At 46.4% G+C, this 17,820-nt stretch overlaps 1 protein-coding gene across 1 annotated transcript; it reads right to left on the reverse strand.

Annotated features, from left to right (window-relative positions):
• Nucleotides 1-472: 472 nt before the first annotated feature.
• Nucleotides 473-15,269, reverse strand: Lmbr1l (limb development membrane protein 1 like). Its single transcript, XM_047551091.1, is given in 19 exon segments — nucleotides 473-1,384; nucleotides 1,586-1,628; nucleotides 1,630-1,703; nucleotides 1,706-1,747; nucleotides 4,268-4,334; nucleotides 4,436-4,526; nucleotides 4,979-5,052; nucleotides 5,194-5,271; nucleotides 6,357-6,433; nucleotides 6,534-6,617; nucleotides 6,710-6,782; nucleotides 7,117-7,181; nucleotides 7,328-7,396; nucleotides 8,065-8,191; nucleotides 8,856-8,959; nucleotides 9,129-9,268; nucleotides 10,296-10,329; nucleotides 11,777-11,861; nucleotides 14,958-15,269. Coding segments are annotated over 19 exon segments (1,467 nt in total). The 5' UTR covers nucleotides 15,030-15,269; the 3' UTR covers nucleotides 473-1,316.
• Nucleotides 15,270-17,820: the final 2,551 nt, after the last annotated feature.

Here is a 17,820-nt window from a genome sequence, read left to right on the forward strand (position 1 = left end):
TAAAATACAAAATAGGTCTGGGGATGTTACTCAGTGGCCAACTGCAGCTGAGTTCAATCCTCAGTACCAAAACCAAACAAAAAACCCTGTCAGGGGTTGGGGTTGTGGCTTAGTAGTAGAGCACTTGCCTAGCATGTGTGAGGCACTGGGTTCAATCCTCAGCACATTAAAAAAATAATTAAAACAAAGGTTAAAAAAAAAAAAAAAAGCCTGTCATTTTTTTGGGAGGGGAGGGGTACTGAGGATTGAACTCAGGAGCAATTTACAACTGAGCTACATCTCAGCCCTTTTTATTTTTTCAGACAGGGTCTCACTAAATTGGTTAGGGCCACGCTAAGTTGCGGAGGTTGACCTTGAACTTGCAATCCTTCTGTCTTAGTCTCCCAAACCTACTGGAATTACAGGCACGTGCCACTGCTCCTGGCAGTCACTTCTTTTAGTCTATACCAACTGTGACATCAGGGAGGACAGGACTGAAAGTTGAGTATATAGAGGAGGTTATCTTATTCCTGTGCTCATGTCCTACAACCCCCAATTCCAAAGGTACAAAAACAAGGTCATGGGTATAAGGAAGAGCAGGGGACCAGCCAGTTTTAAAGCAAAACAAAGGGAAAAGAAGCTTCCCACTGCCAACTGTATGGCCTAATACTAGATCTATGTACCCAAAGGACACTGAGAATGCAGATAGAAGGGAAGGAAAAGGATGGTGGTAAGATCCGTTTTCTCAGATGGTAGGCTCAGGACTGGTGGGAGCAAGGCTGTTCAAATAGATACAGAGACAGGCTCTTTAAAAAAACCAAAGCAAACCCTGGGATCAACTTTATTGCTGATGGGTGCAGCCTCTTCCACCCAATTGCCCCCATTTTCTCCAGTGGTCCAAAGTCCCTCTAGGATAGCACAGTGCTTAGGCTTGCTGGAACAGAGGCAAGGGAGACAACCTGCCTCTCAAGTCTGCCCCTGGCCCAGTCCCTCCCACCCCCACCCTACCCTATTGCACATCAAATCATGTAAACATGACTACGGGCATGGCCCGGAAGAGCAGTGAGGCAGATTGATGTGTAAACAGATTTGGGACCAGGAGCCAGATCCAGTCAACCAGCCCACCCTATGCTGAGGCCACAGTTAGGTCTGGAAAGCAGGGTGCCTGGTCCCAAACTCTGGCTCAGATTATGCAACAGTGCAGATGGCTCAGCTCCCCTCTGCCACCCACCCTTTCAGATTCCAGGTCCTGAGGTCCAACCACCCTTGGGCTCCCCTACAGGCCTAGGCAGCAGATGGCAGTGTCCAGTTTTCTCCCTCCCATCCCCATCTGGAGGTCACTGGTGCTGGGTCTTCCTGGATGTCCGGGGAAAACCAGAGACAGGCAGCGGTAGTCTATCCAGCCCTGGAGGAGTGAGGGAGGTAGGCACTCGAAGGACAGCTTAGATCTAGTCCCTCAGGGATAAGACAACCAGGGTACAGAATGGGTGGATGAGATATGTTACATAGAAAACAAGAAGCAAGCCCTCCCCCAACAGGAATGACTCCTGTCTAGAGCCCTATCATATAACCACCCTACCAGCCTGCACCTCCCACGCCTTCTCACCAAAGGCCCGGATCAGCTCTGCCCGCACAGCTGCAGTGAAGGTCCTTCACCAGACAGAGTGTGGTGAGGCCAGCGAAGGCTGCATTGTAGAGGAACACGATGTAGAAATTACCCAGCAGTTGAAGCGTCCAAAGTCACCCAGCAGGTCAAAGCGAGTGAGCCCTGAAGTACAAAAGCCAGGATGAGAAGGGGGCTTCTCAACCCCTCTCTCGTTGAAAGCCCAACTTTGTTGCCTCCTGGTGGCCATATCTCAATACTGCAATTGACAGTTTGGCCTCTCCTGTGCATGTATTACTACCACCTCTCAAGCCCCATTCCAAGGCCAGCTCAGGGCTGTTGAAGGAAGTTGTCAGCAGCTAAGCTTGCTCTAACATCTCTCCTGGAGTCTGGTTTATTCTTCTCCATGGGGCCTCTCTCTGGCTTCAGATGTCCCTAGGAGCTCCCAGGCCTGCAACTTGTTTCTAGGCTAAAAATCTACTAGCTGGTCACCAAGTCTTCTTTAGTACACAGAGCAGTGGGGTAGCTAAGGGCTTAGACTATGATCAGACTGCTTTGGTTTATATCCCAACAACTTCTATGTCCCATGTGCTCCAGAACAAGCTCCTTAAACTGTGCCTCATTCTCCTCAACTGTAAAACAAAGAAAAGAATGCAATTATAAGAAATAAACAAGACGACACACATAAAGCCCTCTATGAGCCACACACTATCTAACACTTAATAGGCCCTTAAAAATATTATCATAAATTGGAACCTCCTACTTAAATACTCTTACCTGCATCCAAAAGAACTAATTGGTGAACCCACAAGCCTTCTTTCCTACTAAAATCCCATGTCATAAATATAAATGGACAGTGGAGAGTACAAACCCTAATCCACAAATCCCAAATCTGAAATCCCCCAAAATCCAACTGTTGGAGCATTTTGTTTTTGTGGTACCAGGGATTGAAGGAACATAAAGGTGCCCTACCACTGAGCCACATTCCCAGTCCTTTATTTTTTATTTTGAGATAGGGTCTTGCTAAGTTACTGAGGCTAGTCTTGAATTTGCAATTCTTCTGCCTCAGCCTCCAAAATTGCTAGAATTACAGTTGTGCCCAGCTGTTGAAGCACTCTGGATTTATATTAGGAATGCTTGACCAGTAAAATCCATGTAAATATACCAAAACACGAAAAATTCAAAATCTAAAACACTCCCAGTTCCAAGCATTTCAAATAAGGGATACTCAACCCATGTAAGCTTAAAAACAAAACAGAAACTGGGTGGGGTAGCACATGCCTTTAATTTCAGTAGCTTGGGAGGCTGAGGCAGGAGGATAGGAAGTCCAAAGCCACCCTCAGCAACTTAGTGAGACCCTGTCTCAAAAAATAAAAAAGGTTGGGGATGTGGCTCAGGTTAAAAGCCCCTGGGTTCAATCCCTGGTACCCCCTCCCCCATCCCCCCAAAAAAGCTGACTGAAATACAAAATCATTATACTCTATACTCTAGAGGGTAATGTGGTAATGGTGTGGAACAGAACAGGGATTGTTACCTCTGCAGCTCCCATACTATTCTGGGTGAACAAGTTACACTTCTGAACTTTTTTTTTGGTATTGGGTATTGAAACCAGGGGTACTTAATCCCCAAGCCCTTTTATATTTATTTAGAGACTGGGTCTCACTGAGTTGCCTTAGCGCTCATTAATCTGCTGAGGCTGGCTTTGAATTTGTAATCCTCCTGCCTCAGCCTCCCCAGCCACTGGGATTACAAGTATGCACCACCATGCCCAGCACTTTTGAACTTTTTTTTTTTTTTGGTGGTGCTGGGGATTGAACCCAGGGCTTTGTGCTTGTGAGGCAAGCACTCTACCAACTGAGCTATAGCCCCAGCCCCTTGAACTTTTATACTAGTTATTTCTAGACCAAAGCTCTAAAGGCAGGAAAAGGACTGAGGATATTATTTGTCACCCCAGTATGTGAATAAAGCCACTGGTTTGGGGTTTAGGAGACAAGGGTTCTAGCTAGCTGTATAACTCTGGGTCAATTCATTAGATTCTTTGTGCCTCATTTTTTGCATGAGAATCTGTGAGGGTGATTGAACTCAGGATCTCATGCTTGTGAAGGAAAATGTTTATCAAATGATCTACCCAGAAGGAAGACTTAGGGAAACGCAGTGCTTCCCCACCAAAAAGTGGAAGTATATGGGAGAAGGCAGTGGAGTATAGCGAATATTTAAAAAACAAAAAGCTTTGAGCCAGGCATGGCAGCACACACCTGTAATCGAAGTGGCTCAGGAAGCTGAGGCAGGAGGATCATGAGTTCAAGGTCAGCCTCAGCTAGTCAACTTAGTGAGGCCCCAGTCCTTTTTATTTTCTATATTAGGCCCTTGTCTCAAAATAAAAAATAAAAAGGCTGAGATGTGGCTCAGTGGTAGAGCACCCCTGGATTAAATCCCCTGTAGCAAAAAAAAAAAAAGAGTACTCTAAAGTTTAGCACAGGCACTTTATAGAACCTTGTTTTCCCCATCTGTATAACAGGGTAATAATCTTCTCATAGTTTTGTTATGGGAAATTAGAAAAAAATACACATATATTTTAAAAACAATTATATATATATATACTATATTATAAAACATATATATATTTGCTAACATCAGTAGGTACTGAAAAATAGGCCACTTCCCTTATCTCCTTTTGCTACTTACCCAGGGTTCGAGAGAAGACAGGGAGTGCTGAGCTTAGGACCAGGAGACAGACACAGTTCCCAATTATCTGAGTGGTAGCAGGGAAAGAGAAGCGAAGGTAGCAGAGCTGCCAGCACCTAGTAACCCACCCATGCCCCCAGGAAGCTTCCCCTCCTCTTTCCCAGCTACCTGAGTCATGGCTGTGTCATGCCACCTGGGTCGCAGGCCCCCAAAAAGTGGAGAGCTGTAGAAACCCACAACCGAGGACACCATCAGGTAACTGTCACCAGGTTAGGGAAGAAATGACCATGCTTTCAAGGATTAATGAATTCTTGATCTCAAATAGACATCACTCTCCCAGCCCTCTTGTTTATTTGTTAATTGATTTGTTTGGTACTGGGAATTAAAACCAGAGATACTCTACCACTAAGCTACAACTCCAGCCCTTTTTATTTTTTATTTTGGGATTGTGTTCACTAAGTTGCTGAGGCTAACCCTGAACCCACATCCTTTTACCTCAGCCTCCCAAGTGACTGGATTTACAGGCATGAGACACCATGCCTTGATCACATCAAGTCTTTTCTTTCTTTCTGATCCCAAGGTTGGTGAAGACTTACACTCTACTGCATCACTCTCCCCCAGACCCCACAGAGATAGTCCCAGAGGAATTCTGTCTACAGTCCCAGGAGACAGGTTTGAGGAACAAGGCAATGGCAAGTTCAAGAAGGATACAAGATGAGTACAACCTGGATGATGGCACCGAAGGAGCCCAGCTTGGAGAAGGAGACCTGGCCCAGGGAGGCACCCTATGTGGTAGAGTAGGATCACTGAGATGTGTTCCCTCATCAGCACCATCCCATACCCAGCCTTTCCTTTGTCCTCAGCTTCTGCCCCTCTCCCCAAACTTTCTTGAGCATTTCCCAAAGGCACAGAAGGGCGGTCAATACCTGCATGCCTCGTGGCATGGCAGCCTCATCAATGAGCAGCTCCAGGATGTGGATGGCCACAATGAGCACAGACAGACCCTGTGTGAAGCAAGGTCACAGACTCCCATTCCTGCCCTGGCCCACATTTGTGTCCAGAGTTCAATGGTAAGAGCAGAGACTCTAGTCTAACATTTTCAGTTTCCAAGCCTATATCTGCTTCCAATTAGCTGTAGAAGACCTTCTCAAGGGTATTATTAGCAACAGAGCACATCTGAGGATATTATCAGACACAGTGCTTCCAGATAGGATTGCAAGAAGGCTAACTAGAAAAAAAGTGACTATGGAACTATGGAGCTGAGAGTGTAGCTCAGTGGTAAGCATTGCCTAGCTACCATGTGTGAGACCCCAAGTTAGATTCCCAGCACTGCAAAAAAAAAAAAAAAAAAGTACATCTTTCTCTAATTCTAAGTCTAGTGGGAGGAATGGATTAGATTTTAACCCTTTTTCTGATTCCAGGGCAAACCTGCACAACTACTCAATGGCTCTGATTCAGGACAAGTTACTTCTGTTTCTTTTTTCTTTCCATTTTTTCCCTTTTTTGGTACTAGGGATTGAACCCAGGGGCTCTTTACCACTGAGCTATACCCCTAGCCCTTTTTTATTTTTTTCTTTAGTTTGAGACAGGATCTTGATAAGTTTCTGAGGATGGTCTCAAACTTGTGATCCTCCTGCCTCAGCCTCCTGAGTCACTGAGATTACAGATGTGCAACACAGTACCTGGATGGCTACTTCTGTTTCTTCATCCAGAAAATGGGGACTGATATTTCAGTACAGGGAAGGACACAAAGTAAGCTCTCACACTAGAGGCAGTGGTGCACACCTGTAATCCCAGCAACTTGGGAGGCTCAGGCAGGAGGATCCCAAGTTCAATGCCAGACTCAGAACTCAGCCAGGTCCTCAGCAATTTAGTAAGACCTGTCTCAAATAAAAAATAAAAAGGGGTGGGGATATAGCTCAGTGGTAAGTGCCCCTGGGTTAAATTCCTAGTACCAAAAAAAAAAAAAAAAACAGTGACAACTATTATTATTGATGATAACCAGGTCCTTGCATCTCTTTGTGCCCTCTGAGGGAACTGAAGTACTCAAGGGCCCACTCTCCATTCCCACCAACACTAGTATACCCACTGTGAGCACCAGCAAGCACAGCATGGCCAGGGGGTAGCCCAGGTTCCGCTGCCAGGCTGATGCCTTCCGCCGCTTCTCTGTGTAGATAAGTAAGGGAGGCTGTTAGCAAGTACTCAAAACAAGTAGTTGCTATTGTTGGAGAAACCCAAGTATTCCCAGCCCTACCAATATACATACCCAACAGGACCCTCTGTGTCTGCAGAGCCAGGACCTGTCTGTGCAGCAGCTCCATGTCTAAAGGCAGCCAGCAGGAGGTGGGATCTGAGGGCAGAGAAGACCATGCTGCCCCCCACGTCCTGCAGCCCCTGCCCAAGCCAAGACTACTACCTAAATTAGGGAGAATTACAACTCACTACAGATCCTACGGGTCAGAGCTGCCTCCTCAAAGGCTGAGCAGTACAGTTGTTCTTCCAGGTCTTCCAGCAACTGAGGGCACAGTAAAGGGAAGAACAGTCGGAGGCTCCCGATGGAGGGCTCCGGGAAAACCTTGTTCATCCCAGGGCTCTACAGTCCCAGACCTTCCCCCAACCCTCATTCACTACCCTGTGGCCAGCAAGTTTGTCCAATTCCTCCCAGTTGCTTTGAGTTCTGCCTTGCATGTCAGGTGACCAGCTCCAGATGATAGGGGTAAATGATGCAGAAGCCAACAAAGACTGTGGCCCTTTGCAGGTTGTGCAGTGAAACAAGATTGTTTCATTGTTTGGCCCCAGCTTTGTGAGAGTTAAGCTTTTCACCATTAAGAGGCAAGAGTACTACATACCCGGGGCTTGACCAGCAGCTTCCCAGTGACTGAGAACATGCGGGCGAGACCTAGTGGAGTACACACTGTGGGGACAAGAGCCAGTCATCTGTCAGACCCTTATCTACACCCCTCTAACTCTCCTCCCACCCCACCCCCAATCCCTCTCCTTCCACCCTGGCTCTTCTGGCCCAAAGACCCTACCATTACTTTCCAAATCCTGCATACTTACCCAGGAGTAGCAGGACCCCAAGGAAGGAGATGCAGGAGTAGAGATAGGGGAGATAGTACTCCCAGAAGTCTAAAGGTAAAAAAGTCATGTTAGTTCATCTCTTTCCTCCTTACAAGGACATTTGTTTCATGTCCTTGTCTATACTCTTAGGCCTCAAGAGTATAGACAAGGACATGAAACAAATGCTCACAGATTAGACAATAAATGCAAATGAGGAGAGCTGGCCCAGCATTAGAAGAGTGAATGGAGGGGACTATAGTAAACTGAATATCCTAAGCCCTACTATCTAAAGGGCAAAAATGCTCTTTAGCCTCAGTCACCAGGGACTAGCATAGCCAGATTCTCCCCCTTGTCAAGCAAAGTCAGATATCTGGATAACAGGAAACCTACCAATTTAAAAATGTTAGCAATTGATTCATTTGTTTTTTAAAAATTACTGCATGGGTATTATTATACTGCGTATATGTATGAATATGTAACAACAAATCCCACCATTATTTACAACAGTACTGCGCCAGTTTTAAAAAAAAAAAAAAAAATGTGGAAAAAAAGGCCCAGTGGAACATTTCTGTAGATTGGATGTAGCCAAAAGTCCGTTGGTTTGAAACTTCAGTCTAAGGAAGGCGGTGCCAATCTTCTTCACTGTAGAGGGATATAGTTGTTCCAAGGCACAGGTACATCAGGCAACTGAAAAGCCAGTTGACTGGGAAGTGGGGGGAAGAAGCTGGGCCTCTCACCATACAGAGACTCCCTGCTGGCCTTGTTGTTGTCCACAATGGCTGATGCCACCCATACCATGCCCAGCACCAGAAGAGTGAGAAGCATTAACATCACCACTGTCTCGTAGACTCTGCCCAGGACACCCTATAGGGAAAAGCAGCATGTAAAATAGAGGAGGGTCAACATCAGGACATGTGGGGAAGAAAGGAGACATCAGAAATGGCTGCTGGGGTTGGGGAACCAAGAGAGACAGCAATGTGTTTCACTCTTATTATAAGTTGCTTTGTACTCCCACTCCCCAGTCTGGGGTCACCCTGTATTCTGAGCATACTTCATTTGCAAATTCCCTCCCCAGATCAATTCCTCATCTTTGTCCACCATGAGAGGATGAACTCTGAAGTCTGTATTATACAAATCTCTGCTCTCTGGCTTTTGGTTCTGCTTGCCCAATGGAAGAGTCAGCAGGAGAGTAGAAGGTAGTTGGGAAAACAGTTCAGGGACTTTTTCCCATGTTTTCTCCCACCTTTGGCACCATGGTTTTAATACAGGCTGTGACATTAAGACAAGAGTTCCTCTGCTGAGTCGCCTCACATTCCCAACTTTAACTATCTAGAAACTATTTCCTCCCTTTGCTCCCATAAGGCCTGAGGTTGTAATGACTTTCTATGGTCAATACAGCCTCAGACTAATTGGTTGCCTTAATTCTAACTAAATCTCTGAAAACAGTTGTCATTAAAGAATCTTTGGTTGACTCAATTGAGTGCAATTCTGCTTCCTGCCTGAATTGACTGCTATATCCCCTACTCACCTTTCTGGAGCCAGCAAAGCCCTCAGACTCAGTGAAGAAGTATGCAAAGGGCATGAGGAATATGAGGGACAGGTTGGAGAAGAGAAAAACAAGGTTCCAAAGGCCTAGAGCCAAAAAGGAAAAGCAGATTAGTCAGTAAGGGGAGCAACACACAGGGAACTGGCCATGTAGTGGGGCAGGAAAGGGGCAACATATGACTGATTAGCCCAAGGTTGCCTGTGTCTGCCTCTCTACCCCACTCCCAGTCCCATGTTGTAGCCTGCAGTCTCGCACCGTGGATGAGGGAGCCATTGAGCCACTGGATGTAGTAGTTCCGTGGCAGTGAGAGCAGCACCTCGTTGCTGATGATGGAAAAGGGCAGGAGCAGGACAGCACCCAGGGCAACTGCCAGGGTAAAGGTACACAGCTCAAGCCTGGGCAGAGGAGGAGACAATGTCATTGCTTAGTTCCCCATTCACTGCCCTGTGCCCAAGAGTCCCATTTTTCCCAAAGGGCACCTGTGGCTTCTAGAACCAGCTGTAGCAATGAGACACCTAGGGAAGGAGCTGTTCAACTGGGGCTCTATTTATTGCCACCCCACCCTAGCTCTTTACCTCCAGGGAAGCCTTGGAACTTGGAATGGGCATAACCTCAGGCATTCAAGGGCACCTAATCACCTTCCATGTCATTTTCGTAGGCTGTCCCCAGGAACATGGTACTCCTGTACATGCCTATAGGGTGTGCCACATGCGATGCCAAAGCTAAGGATATGGCTTCTCTTTTCTGCTAAGGGATGTGGATTTCTGGACTAATCTCTTTCAGCCTGGAAAAGAGCAGGGTCACCCCACATGGCTCTGCCTTGCAAGAAGGTACTAGTGCAAAGGTGGATAAAGGAAAGCTAAAACCCAGCTTAAGAGCCAAGGCCTGTGCCCCAAGCTACATCAGCCCCACCCTAAATCAGCTAAAATGCTTTTATCTAGCTGGTTCATCAAGAGGAAAAAGCAAAGTAGAGAGTTGCTAACCCAGGAGTCTACTCTAGTTTTCTCTGTATATGCTAGTGAATACAAGCAGTCTATAGTAAGGGTCTTCCTCTCAGAAGCAAGAATTCTCTCTCCTCAGGGATTTCCATCTTCTCTATACCTTGCTGCTTCCATCAGCTGCACTCCCCACTCTACTCCTCACCACTGGCCACTAGGAGGTAAAGCCAAGACGGAGCCAGTTCTTGTGACTCAGGCCCCAACCAATAGTTTCTGGCCATGAGACTCTCAGAAGATCCTGGCCTAACCAGGGAGACAGGAACAGCAGCTTTTCTAAGCGTCCCTAGGGTGCGGTAAAGCCGGAAGAAGCCAGAAATGGGATGGAAGCAGGAACTCTTTCCATTGGGTGTTTACCCATGATCTAGGGGCCCCCTAGATCACCTCCTAAAGGTCACTGATGTCAGGTGCTGAAGCAGTGACTTACGCAATCTTGTTGACTGTGGCATCTTCATCATCCACTGCAAGAGACAGAGACATGGAGAAGAGGTAGGACATCAGTGGGCAGCTCTTGTAGCTAACAAGGTTAAAATAAGTCCCCTGCCCCCTCCCTACTCCATAATTGGAAGTAGTTTTTTTTATTTTTTTTATTTTTTTGGTAACCTAAGGGTACTTAACCACTGAGTCACATCCCCAGCCCTTTTTATATTTTATTTAAAAACAGGGTTTCACTAAGTTGCTTATGGCCTCACTAAATTGCTGAGTCTGGCCTTGAACTTGAGATCCTCCTGCCTCAGTCTCCCAAGCCACTGGGATTATAGGCATGCGCCACTGTGCTGGCAAGGTTTTCTTTTAATTGTTTTTGGTACCAGGGATCAAACCTAGAGGGACTTAACCACTGAGTCACATCCCCAGCCCTTTTTTAATTTTTTATTTTGAGACAAGGTCTTGCTAAGTTGCTTACAATCTCTCTAAATTGCTGTGGCTGGCCTTGAACTTGAGATCCTCCTGCCTTAGCCAGAGTCACTGAATTACAGGCTTGTGCCACCATGCCCGGCCTGGAAAGGAGGTTCTAAAGGAGGCCCTCAACACTCTGAATATCACAACCTATTATCCAGCTAAGGTGGCAGCTTAAAGTTCAATGTTCTGAGGTAGAGAGAATATATACCAGAAATTTCCCTACTTTTCCCTCTTCCCCAAAATCTCTTCCATCACAGGACTTTTCCCTCGTCCCCAAAATCTCTTCCATCACAGGTTCCTCTATGTAAACTCAAGATACAATAAACAACTGATCTGTGAGGCTGGTTACATCAGTGGTTTCATGAGGGAAAGAGAAATAAGAGAAGAGAGAAGGGGAGGTTCATAAAGTCCCCTGGGGAATTACACTATGGCAGCTGCTTTGTTGGGTGGTGGCTAATCCTGAGGGGAAAAAAGGCTGAGGCCAGGGACTGAGGTAAGTGTGTCCCTCTTTCGAATCACATGTCTACAGGAAGGAAAGTTACAGCCTGAGTACCCTTAGCTTCTCTATAAAGACAAAGGCTACCATCACCAGGTCCTGGGGTCCCAGTGTTTAGGGAGGTCTTTGGTCCTGAGTGTGGGAGAACAAGGGGAGATGACACAGCGTGTGCCCATGGTAACATTCATCCTGCCATTGCCCACTTCAGGTTCAGAAAGGGTCCTCATTTGGTCTGCACGATGATAGTGGACAAGACATTGTTATGTCAATTTTGTGAGAAACTAAGGACTAGGAAAGCTACATGACTTGCCCAGCAGCTTGCAGACACTTCCAGTTAGACTTCCCACTATATCACCTTGACCCTGCCTGTGAAGGGAGTATGAAGAGGCAATGTTTCCAGAACAGCCCAGCACAGCCACCTCTGCTTTCCCAGTAGGGACTATCGCCCAATCCCCTAAGGCTGATTCCATAGTGACAGGAACTCTGGCAGAAGAAAGGGAAGTTGCAGATACCTGTGGTGAACTCAGCAGGCTTCTTGAAGCGTGTCAGGAAGATGTGGCAGAGGATGTAGAGTGTTGCAAACAGAAGTATTGAGATCTGTGGCAGAAAGTGAGCTGGGATGAGAAGTTCTAATCTCGATACATTCCACAGACCCAACAGTCTCCCTTAATTCTTTGGGGTCATACTTCCTGGTATACTTTTTCACTGACTTCCTTTTAAGTCAGAGATTCAGGGGGCTCTAAAAAGGACCAGAGAGAAGCTGTCCCATGCACCAGAAAACAGCACCATGCTCTGCCCTACAAGAACCTCAGAGAAAATAATCTAGCCCAACCCTGAGTGGAAAACAGGCAAAAATAAAAAACAAAAAACAAACTCCTAGAGATACACACACACACACACACACACACACACACATCTACAACAGTCCACAAGAAGAGGGAATATACTTTGAGCACATTACTGGAAATAGAAACAGATTTGAAGAGAGGAAGATGTATACATTGATTTGGCACTCCACTCTTAACCCACAGCAGCTGGTGTCATGAGCCAACAAGCTCCAGGAGAGTATGTAGGAATCATGTTTATAAATCAAGCTGGAATTCAGACTCTTTGTTTACTAAGGGGTCCTAAAAGATTAAATCTGCTCTGGACCAAACCAGAGTGTCATTTAATCTAAGACTAGGCTTTAGTTGGGGTCTAACATCTACATGGTTTCTAAAGCCAGGATCAGCAGCTTTAAGTGGTAAACTCCTGGAATCTACCTGAAGTGACTTCCAATACCAGGACCTCTGAAGGAGTATCCCACACCCTGAGTAGCTGGATCTCCAACTCACAGTTATGGCAGAACTTGGCCAGGTTAATCAGTACATGCATTGCATCCCTACCCTATCCCAAGTCAGCTGCCATTGCCCAGAGGAGGAGCCACTGGTTAGCTTGGATTCACAATCAAGGTCAGAGAGTTCCAAGAGGTTACTGCATTTGTGGGAGGCAAAGACATGATCAGTCTCATGGGTCTGCCAGTCCCCAAGAGAAGCAGACTCTACAGTGAATCTGCATACAGCTGTCTACACAAGGAGAGAAGAGATCTAAAAGAGCTACCGGTCTAGGACAAAGTTGTAACTTTTGACATTAGGGAGTCAGAATACAAGGAGACACCAGATTGTAGCTGCAAGATTTTTGCAGCCTAGTGCCCTGCCCTGGGCTTGCGTAATAGCCAGGAAGGTGGGAGGGCTCAAAAGGTCAGGCTGGAGTTCCACGCAGTTCTGGCAGAGGCTAGGTTGTTTTCTATTCTCAAGATGGGAGCCAGGTGGGGAGGTACCAGAAGCCTTTAGGCTGCCCTTGGCCAGCACTGATGCCCTCAGCTAATGACACTAAAGGATGGGGGAGATATCCAGGAGGCTGTTTCTGGTCCAAGGTCTCATCCCTCCCTGTTCTCCAGGAATGTGGGCCTCTGGCCCTACAATGTCTCAAGGTTTAAGCATGCCTCCACAATATGTCCAATACCACCATGCAAGAAACACACAGGGAGGTTTTTGTTTGTTTGTTTGTTTTTTAAAGGGTGGCCACTTTTTTGTTTAATATATTTTTGTTGTGAATGGACCTTTATTTATTTATTTATATGCAGTGCTGAGGATTGAACCCAGGGCATCACACATGCCAGGCAAGTGCTCTACCACTGAGCCACTACCCCAACCCCAAGGGAGGCTTCTAGAAAGTAGACTTCTATTGGAGTCACACACATAGACTGATGTACTTCCTACATTCCAGTCCTTGGGAATAAGAGCAGACCTAGTTGTATCTTGGTTCACTTTACCCTTTTTCCAATCTGAGGATGTCCAGGATGGCCTAGAGTGCAGCCTGGGAAAAAATTACTCCATCAGTATCCATCACCCCGACTCACTAACACGTCTCTCTGTGCCTCCAAACCTTTCCATTTTCAGTATTATTTGGTAACAAGGGATACCCTGGAGACCTCTGGGGAAGAAACAGAGAAAGGTGAGAATTCAAAGCAGGCCTAGGGAAGATACAATTCTCTAAACTCCACTGGGTGTCCCTAGCCCCAAAGTAAAGAGTACATGGCTGTGTGGTAAGTTCAGTGGCAATGAGAAGTAGGGAACAGCGGCCAGATGCGCTCAAGAGAACCAAGGGAACCCCTCACAAGGGTAATTCCTGAATGACTGGGAAGCTGAGAATCCAGCCTTGCAGGGTTTCTAAGAAACACCACTGGGGGCTGCTGGGATTGCATGCATGTAGTCCCAGCCACTCGGAGACTGAGGCAGAAGAATGGCATGTCAGCCTGGACAACTTAGAACTTAGCAAGACCCTGTCTCAAAATAAAAAGGACAGGGGATGTAGGTCGGTAATAGATAGCTTGACGGTATGCAGGAGGCCCTGGGTTCAATCCACAGTACAAATGAAAAGAGAAAGGTGGAGAGGAGGCTCGGGAAAATGAAGAACAAAAGAAAAGAAATACCAATTAAGGGGCTGAGGGTGTAACCAGTGAGCGGTAGAGCTTGTGCTTGGTATGCCCTGTATTCAATTCCCAGCACACGCGCGCACACGCAAACAACAAACAAAAACAAAAACACCAATGTGGGGAGAAAAGAGGGGAAACGCTTGACACCTCAGAATCAAACCCAGTAAGCGTCACTTCTTCCAAAGTAGGAGAGGACCTATCAAGTCCCCCATTCCTCCTACCGGCCGCCACTACACCTCCCAAATCTTTCCTGGAATCTAACTCAATGTGACGAGGTCTCCCCTTCATTCATCCTCAGCTGGGGTTGCCCTCCGCCCAGTTTGAGGACACGCAAATTAACCATCCCTGAATCAAACCCATTCCTTTCCATCAAACTAGGCAGACTCGCCAGACGTTCAGCATCCGAAGACCCACCACCGTTTTGAAACGCCAGCACCATAGGAGAAAAGGAGAGGGTTGGGGGAGGGGCGTGCAGGAGGAACGGAAACCGACCGGCTTTGTTTACCGCACAGCTCACCCCGACGAGGGGTCCACCAGCCGGGCACTGGCCCTTGTGTCCCGCTCGCAGCCTCCGTCGCCCGCTCCTGGTCCAAGCAGGCTATGAGGGAGCTCTGAGCACAGATGGTCGCACTCCGACCCGAACTTCTCGCTCTCCCACAACACCCATAGCCCTCCCACCTTGGTTCTACCCCTTCCTGCCCAGGTCCCGCACTCACGATGCACTCGCGGACCCTCTCGTGAAATAGCTGCTCCCGCACGGATAGCACTTCGTAGTCAGCTTCTTCCATACTCTGTTCAGCATGACTGGAGCAGGGGGTGTCTCCGGGCCCGGGGAGGACGAGCGGGGGGATAAGGCCGCCGCCGCCAAGCACCCGGACCCAGCCTATGAGCCTTTCCCCACTGCCTGTGACGGAAACTCGGGGTAATCTGGGGCTCAGATTCAGTCGTCGGGATGCCCCGCCCTTAAAGGGGCAGGCACTAGCCTGCCTCGTTTTAAAGGGCCCCGGCCCCTCTTTGCTCCCTCCCCTTTAAGATCCGGCTTACGGTCACGTTTCTACGCAAACCATCCGGCTAACTAAGAGGAAGCGCCAAGTTTAGTCCTATCTTTTTAAGAGACTGAGTGACGACACAAGTGATAGGCGGGCTCATTCCAAGGAGTGGAACTCACTGGCTATTGGGGAGCTGCCGCTCACAGCTTGGAGAGCGCTGATAGGTTCGTCTGTGGAAGGAGGCAGGATCTTTGGGGCCTACCTAAACTCATGCCAAAACTAAGCAACAGTCTCACCTACAACTGTTGAGAGGAGAAGGTTCCTGATTTCAGTAGCGGCCAAGATTGTAGGTGTTTGGGGTTTTTTTTTTTTTGTTTTTACTGGGGATTGAACCCAGCGGCGCCTTACCACTGAGCTACTTCCCCAGCCCTTTTTACTTTTTCTTTTGAGACAAGGTCTCACCAAGTTGCTTAGGTTCTCGCTAATTTGCTGCTGATGGCTTCGAACTTGTGATCCATTTGCCTCAATTTTGTGAGTCCGCTGGGATTACAGGCGTGCCCCCACCACGTCCGGGCTAAGATTTTTAGAGATGATTTAAAGTGTATAGAGGATGTACATAGGTTATGCCCAAATATTCATTTTATATGAAGAACTTGAGCATCCTCAGATTTGGGAATTTATGGGATGAGATCCTGGAACTAATCTCCTGCAGACATGGAGAGACAGTTATGAACAAATGTATTAGTGTATATATTTGTGTTTTTGGAAGAGCTTGCAGCTAGTCTGGGGAGAGGAGACTCTGGAACTAAACCTTTCTTTTCAGGTATTTTTTTCAACTATGAGAAGCTTTATTCTTTAATGATAGTATTAAAAATCACAAGTTCAAGGCCAGCCTCAGCAGTTTAGTGAGGCCCTAAGCAACCTAATGAGATTCTGTCTTAAAAATTAAAAATGTTTTTAAAAGGTTGGGGCCAGGCTCCGTGGTGCATGCCTGTAATTCCAACTTCTTGGTAGGCTGAGACAGGAGGATCACAAGTTCAAAGCTAGCCTCAGCAACCTAGCGAAGCCGTAAGCAACTTAGTGATACCCTGTCTCTAAGTAAAATATTAAAAAAAAAAAAAAAAAAAAAAAAAAAAAAAAAAAAAAGTTGGGGGATATAGCTCAGTGGTAAAGCTGCCTGGAGTTAAATCTCCAGTATTCTCCAACCACCACCAATTTTTTTTTTTCGTTGTAGATGGACACATACCTTTATTTTATTTATTTTTATGTGGTGATGAGGACCAAACCCAGTTCATCACGCATTCGAGGCAAGTGCTCTACTGCTGAGTCACAGCCCCAGTCCACCAAATTTTTTTACTTGGCTTTCTGCTGGTTGTGGTGGCTCACGTTTGTAATACCAGCAACTAGGAAGGCTGAGGCAGGAGAATCACAAGTTCAAAGCTAACCTGGTCAGTTTAGCAAGACCCTGTCTCAAAATAAAAAATAAAGGGACTATGGTAGTAGCTCAGTGGAAAAGCATCCCTAGGTTCCATCCTCAGTACCAGCAGAAAAAAAAGTAATTTCACTTGCTTCAAATAAACTTACAAGGCCCTCACAGTTTACAAAATGGTGACCTTTGGTCTGCATTAGACAGACTTTTTAGTTTGGCTTAGTCTTTTTAACAAATTTGAACCAATATTTAAAAATTAAAGCTAGGTGTAGTGGAGCACACTTGTAATGCCAGCAATTTGGGAGCTGAGGCAGGAGGATCACCAATATAAGACCAGCCTCAGCAATTTAGAAGGCTCTAAGCAACTTAGTAAGACCCTGTCTCAAAATAAAAAATAAAAATAAAAATAAAAAGAGCTGGGGATGTAGTTCAGTGTTAAAGCACCCTGGATTCAATCCCCAGTGCTAAAAAAATAAATATAAATAAATAAATAAATTAAAAGGGCTGGGGAACTAGTTTCATGGTAAAGTGCCCCTGGGTTCAATCCCTATTACCCACAAAAATAAAAAATGAAAAAATGAAGAGATGGAGAGATGGTGGTATAGGACTGTAATCCCAGAAATTTGAGAGGTTGAGGCAGGAGGATCATAAGATGGAGGCTGGCCTTAGCAATTTAGGGTGACCTGCCTAAAATAAAAAGGGCTACAAATGTAACTCAGTGGTAGAGCACCCCTGGATCCAATCCCCAGTACTGTAAATAATAATAAATAAAAACCAAGAGATGCCTTTCTTAAAATTCAAATTATCTCTTTATTGAGGCCCTAAGCAATTTATGGAGACCCTGTCTCAAAAATTAAAAAAAAATTTAGAAAAGATCTGGGGATGTGACTCAGTGGTAAATCACCTCTGGGTTAAATCCCTGGTACCCCTCCCCCAAAACAAATTCAGATATCTGTTCCTTTTTTTTAAGGGGGGATACCATGGATTGAACTTGGGGGCACTTGACCACTGAGCCACATCCACAGTACTATTTTGTATTTTATTTAGAGAGAGGGTCTCACTGAGTTTAGCGCCTCGAGTTTGCTGAGACTGGCTTTGAACTCACAATCCTCCTGCCTCAGCCTCCTGAACTACTGGGATTACCAGCATGGGCCACTGCAC

The sequence above is a fragment of the Sciurus carolinensis genome, chromosome 4, assembly GCF_902686445.1.
Source record: "Sciurus carolinensis chromosome 4, mSciCar1.2, whole genome shotgun sequence".
Lineage (NCBI taxonomy): Eukaryota > Metazoa > Chordata > Mammalia > Rodentia > Sciuridae > Sciurus > Sciurus carolinensis.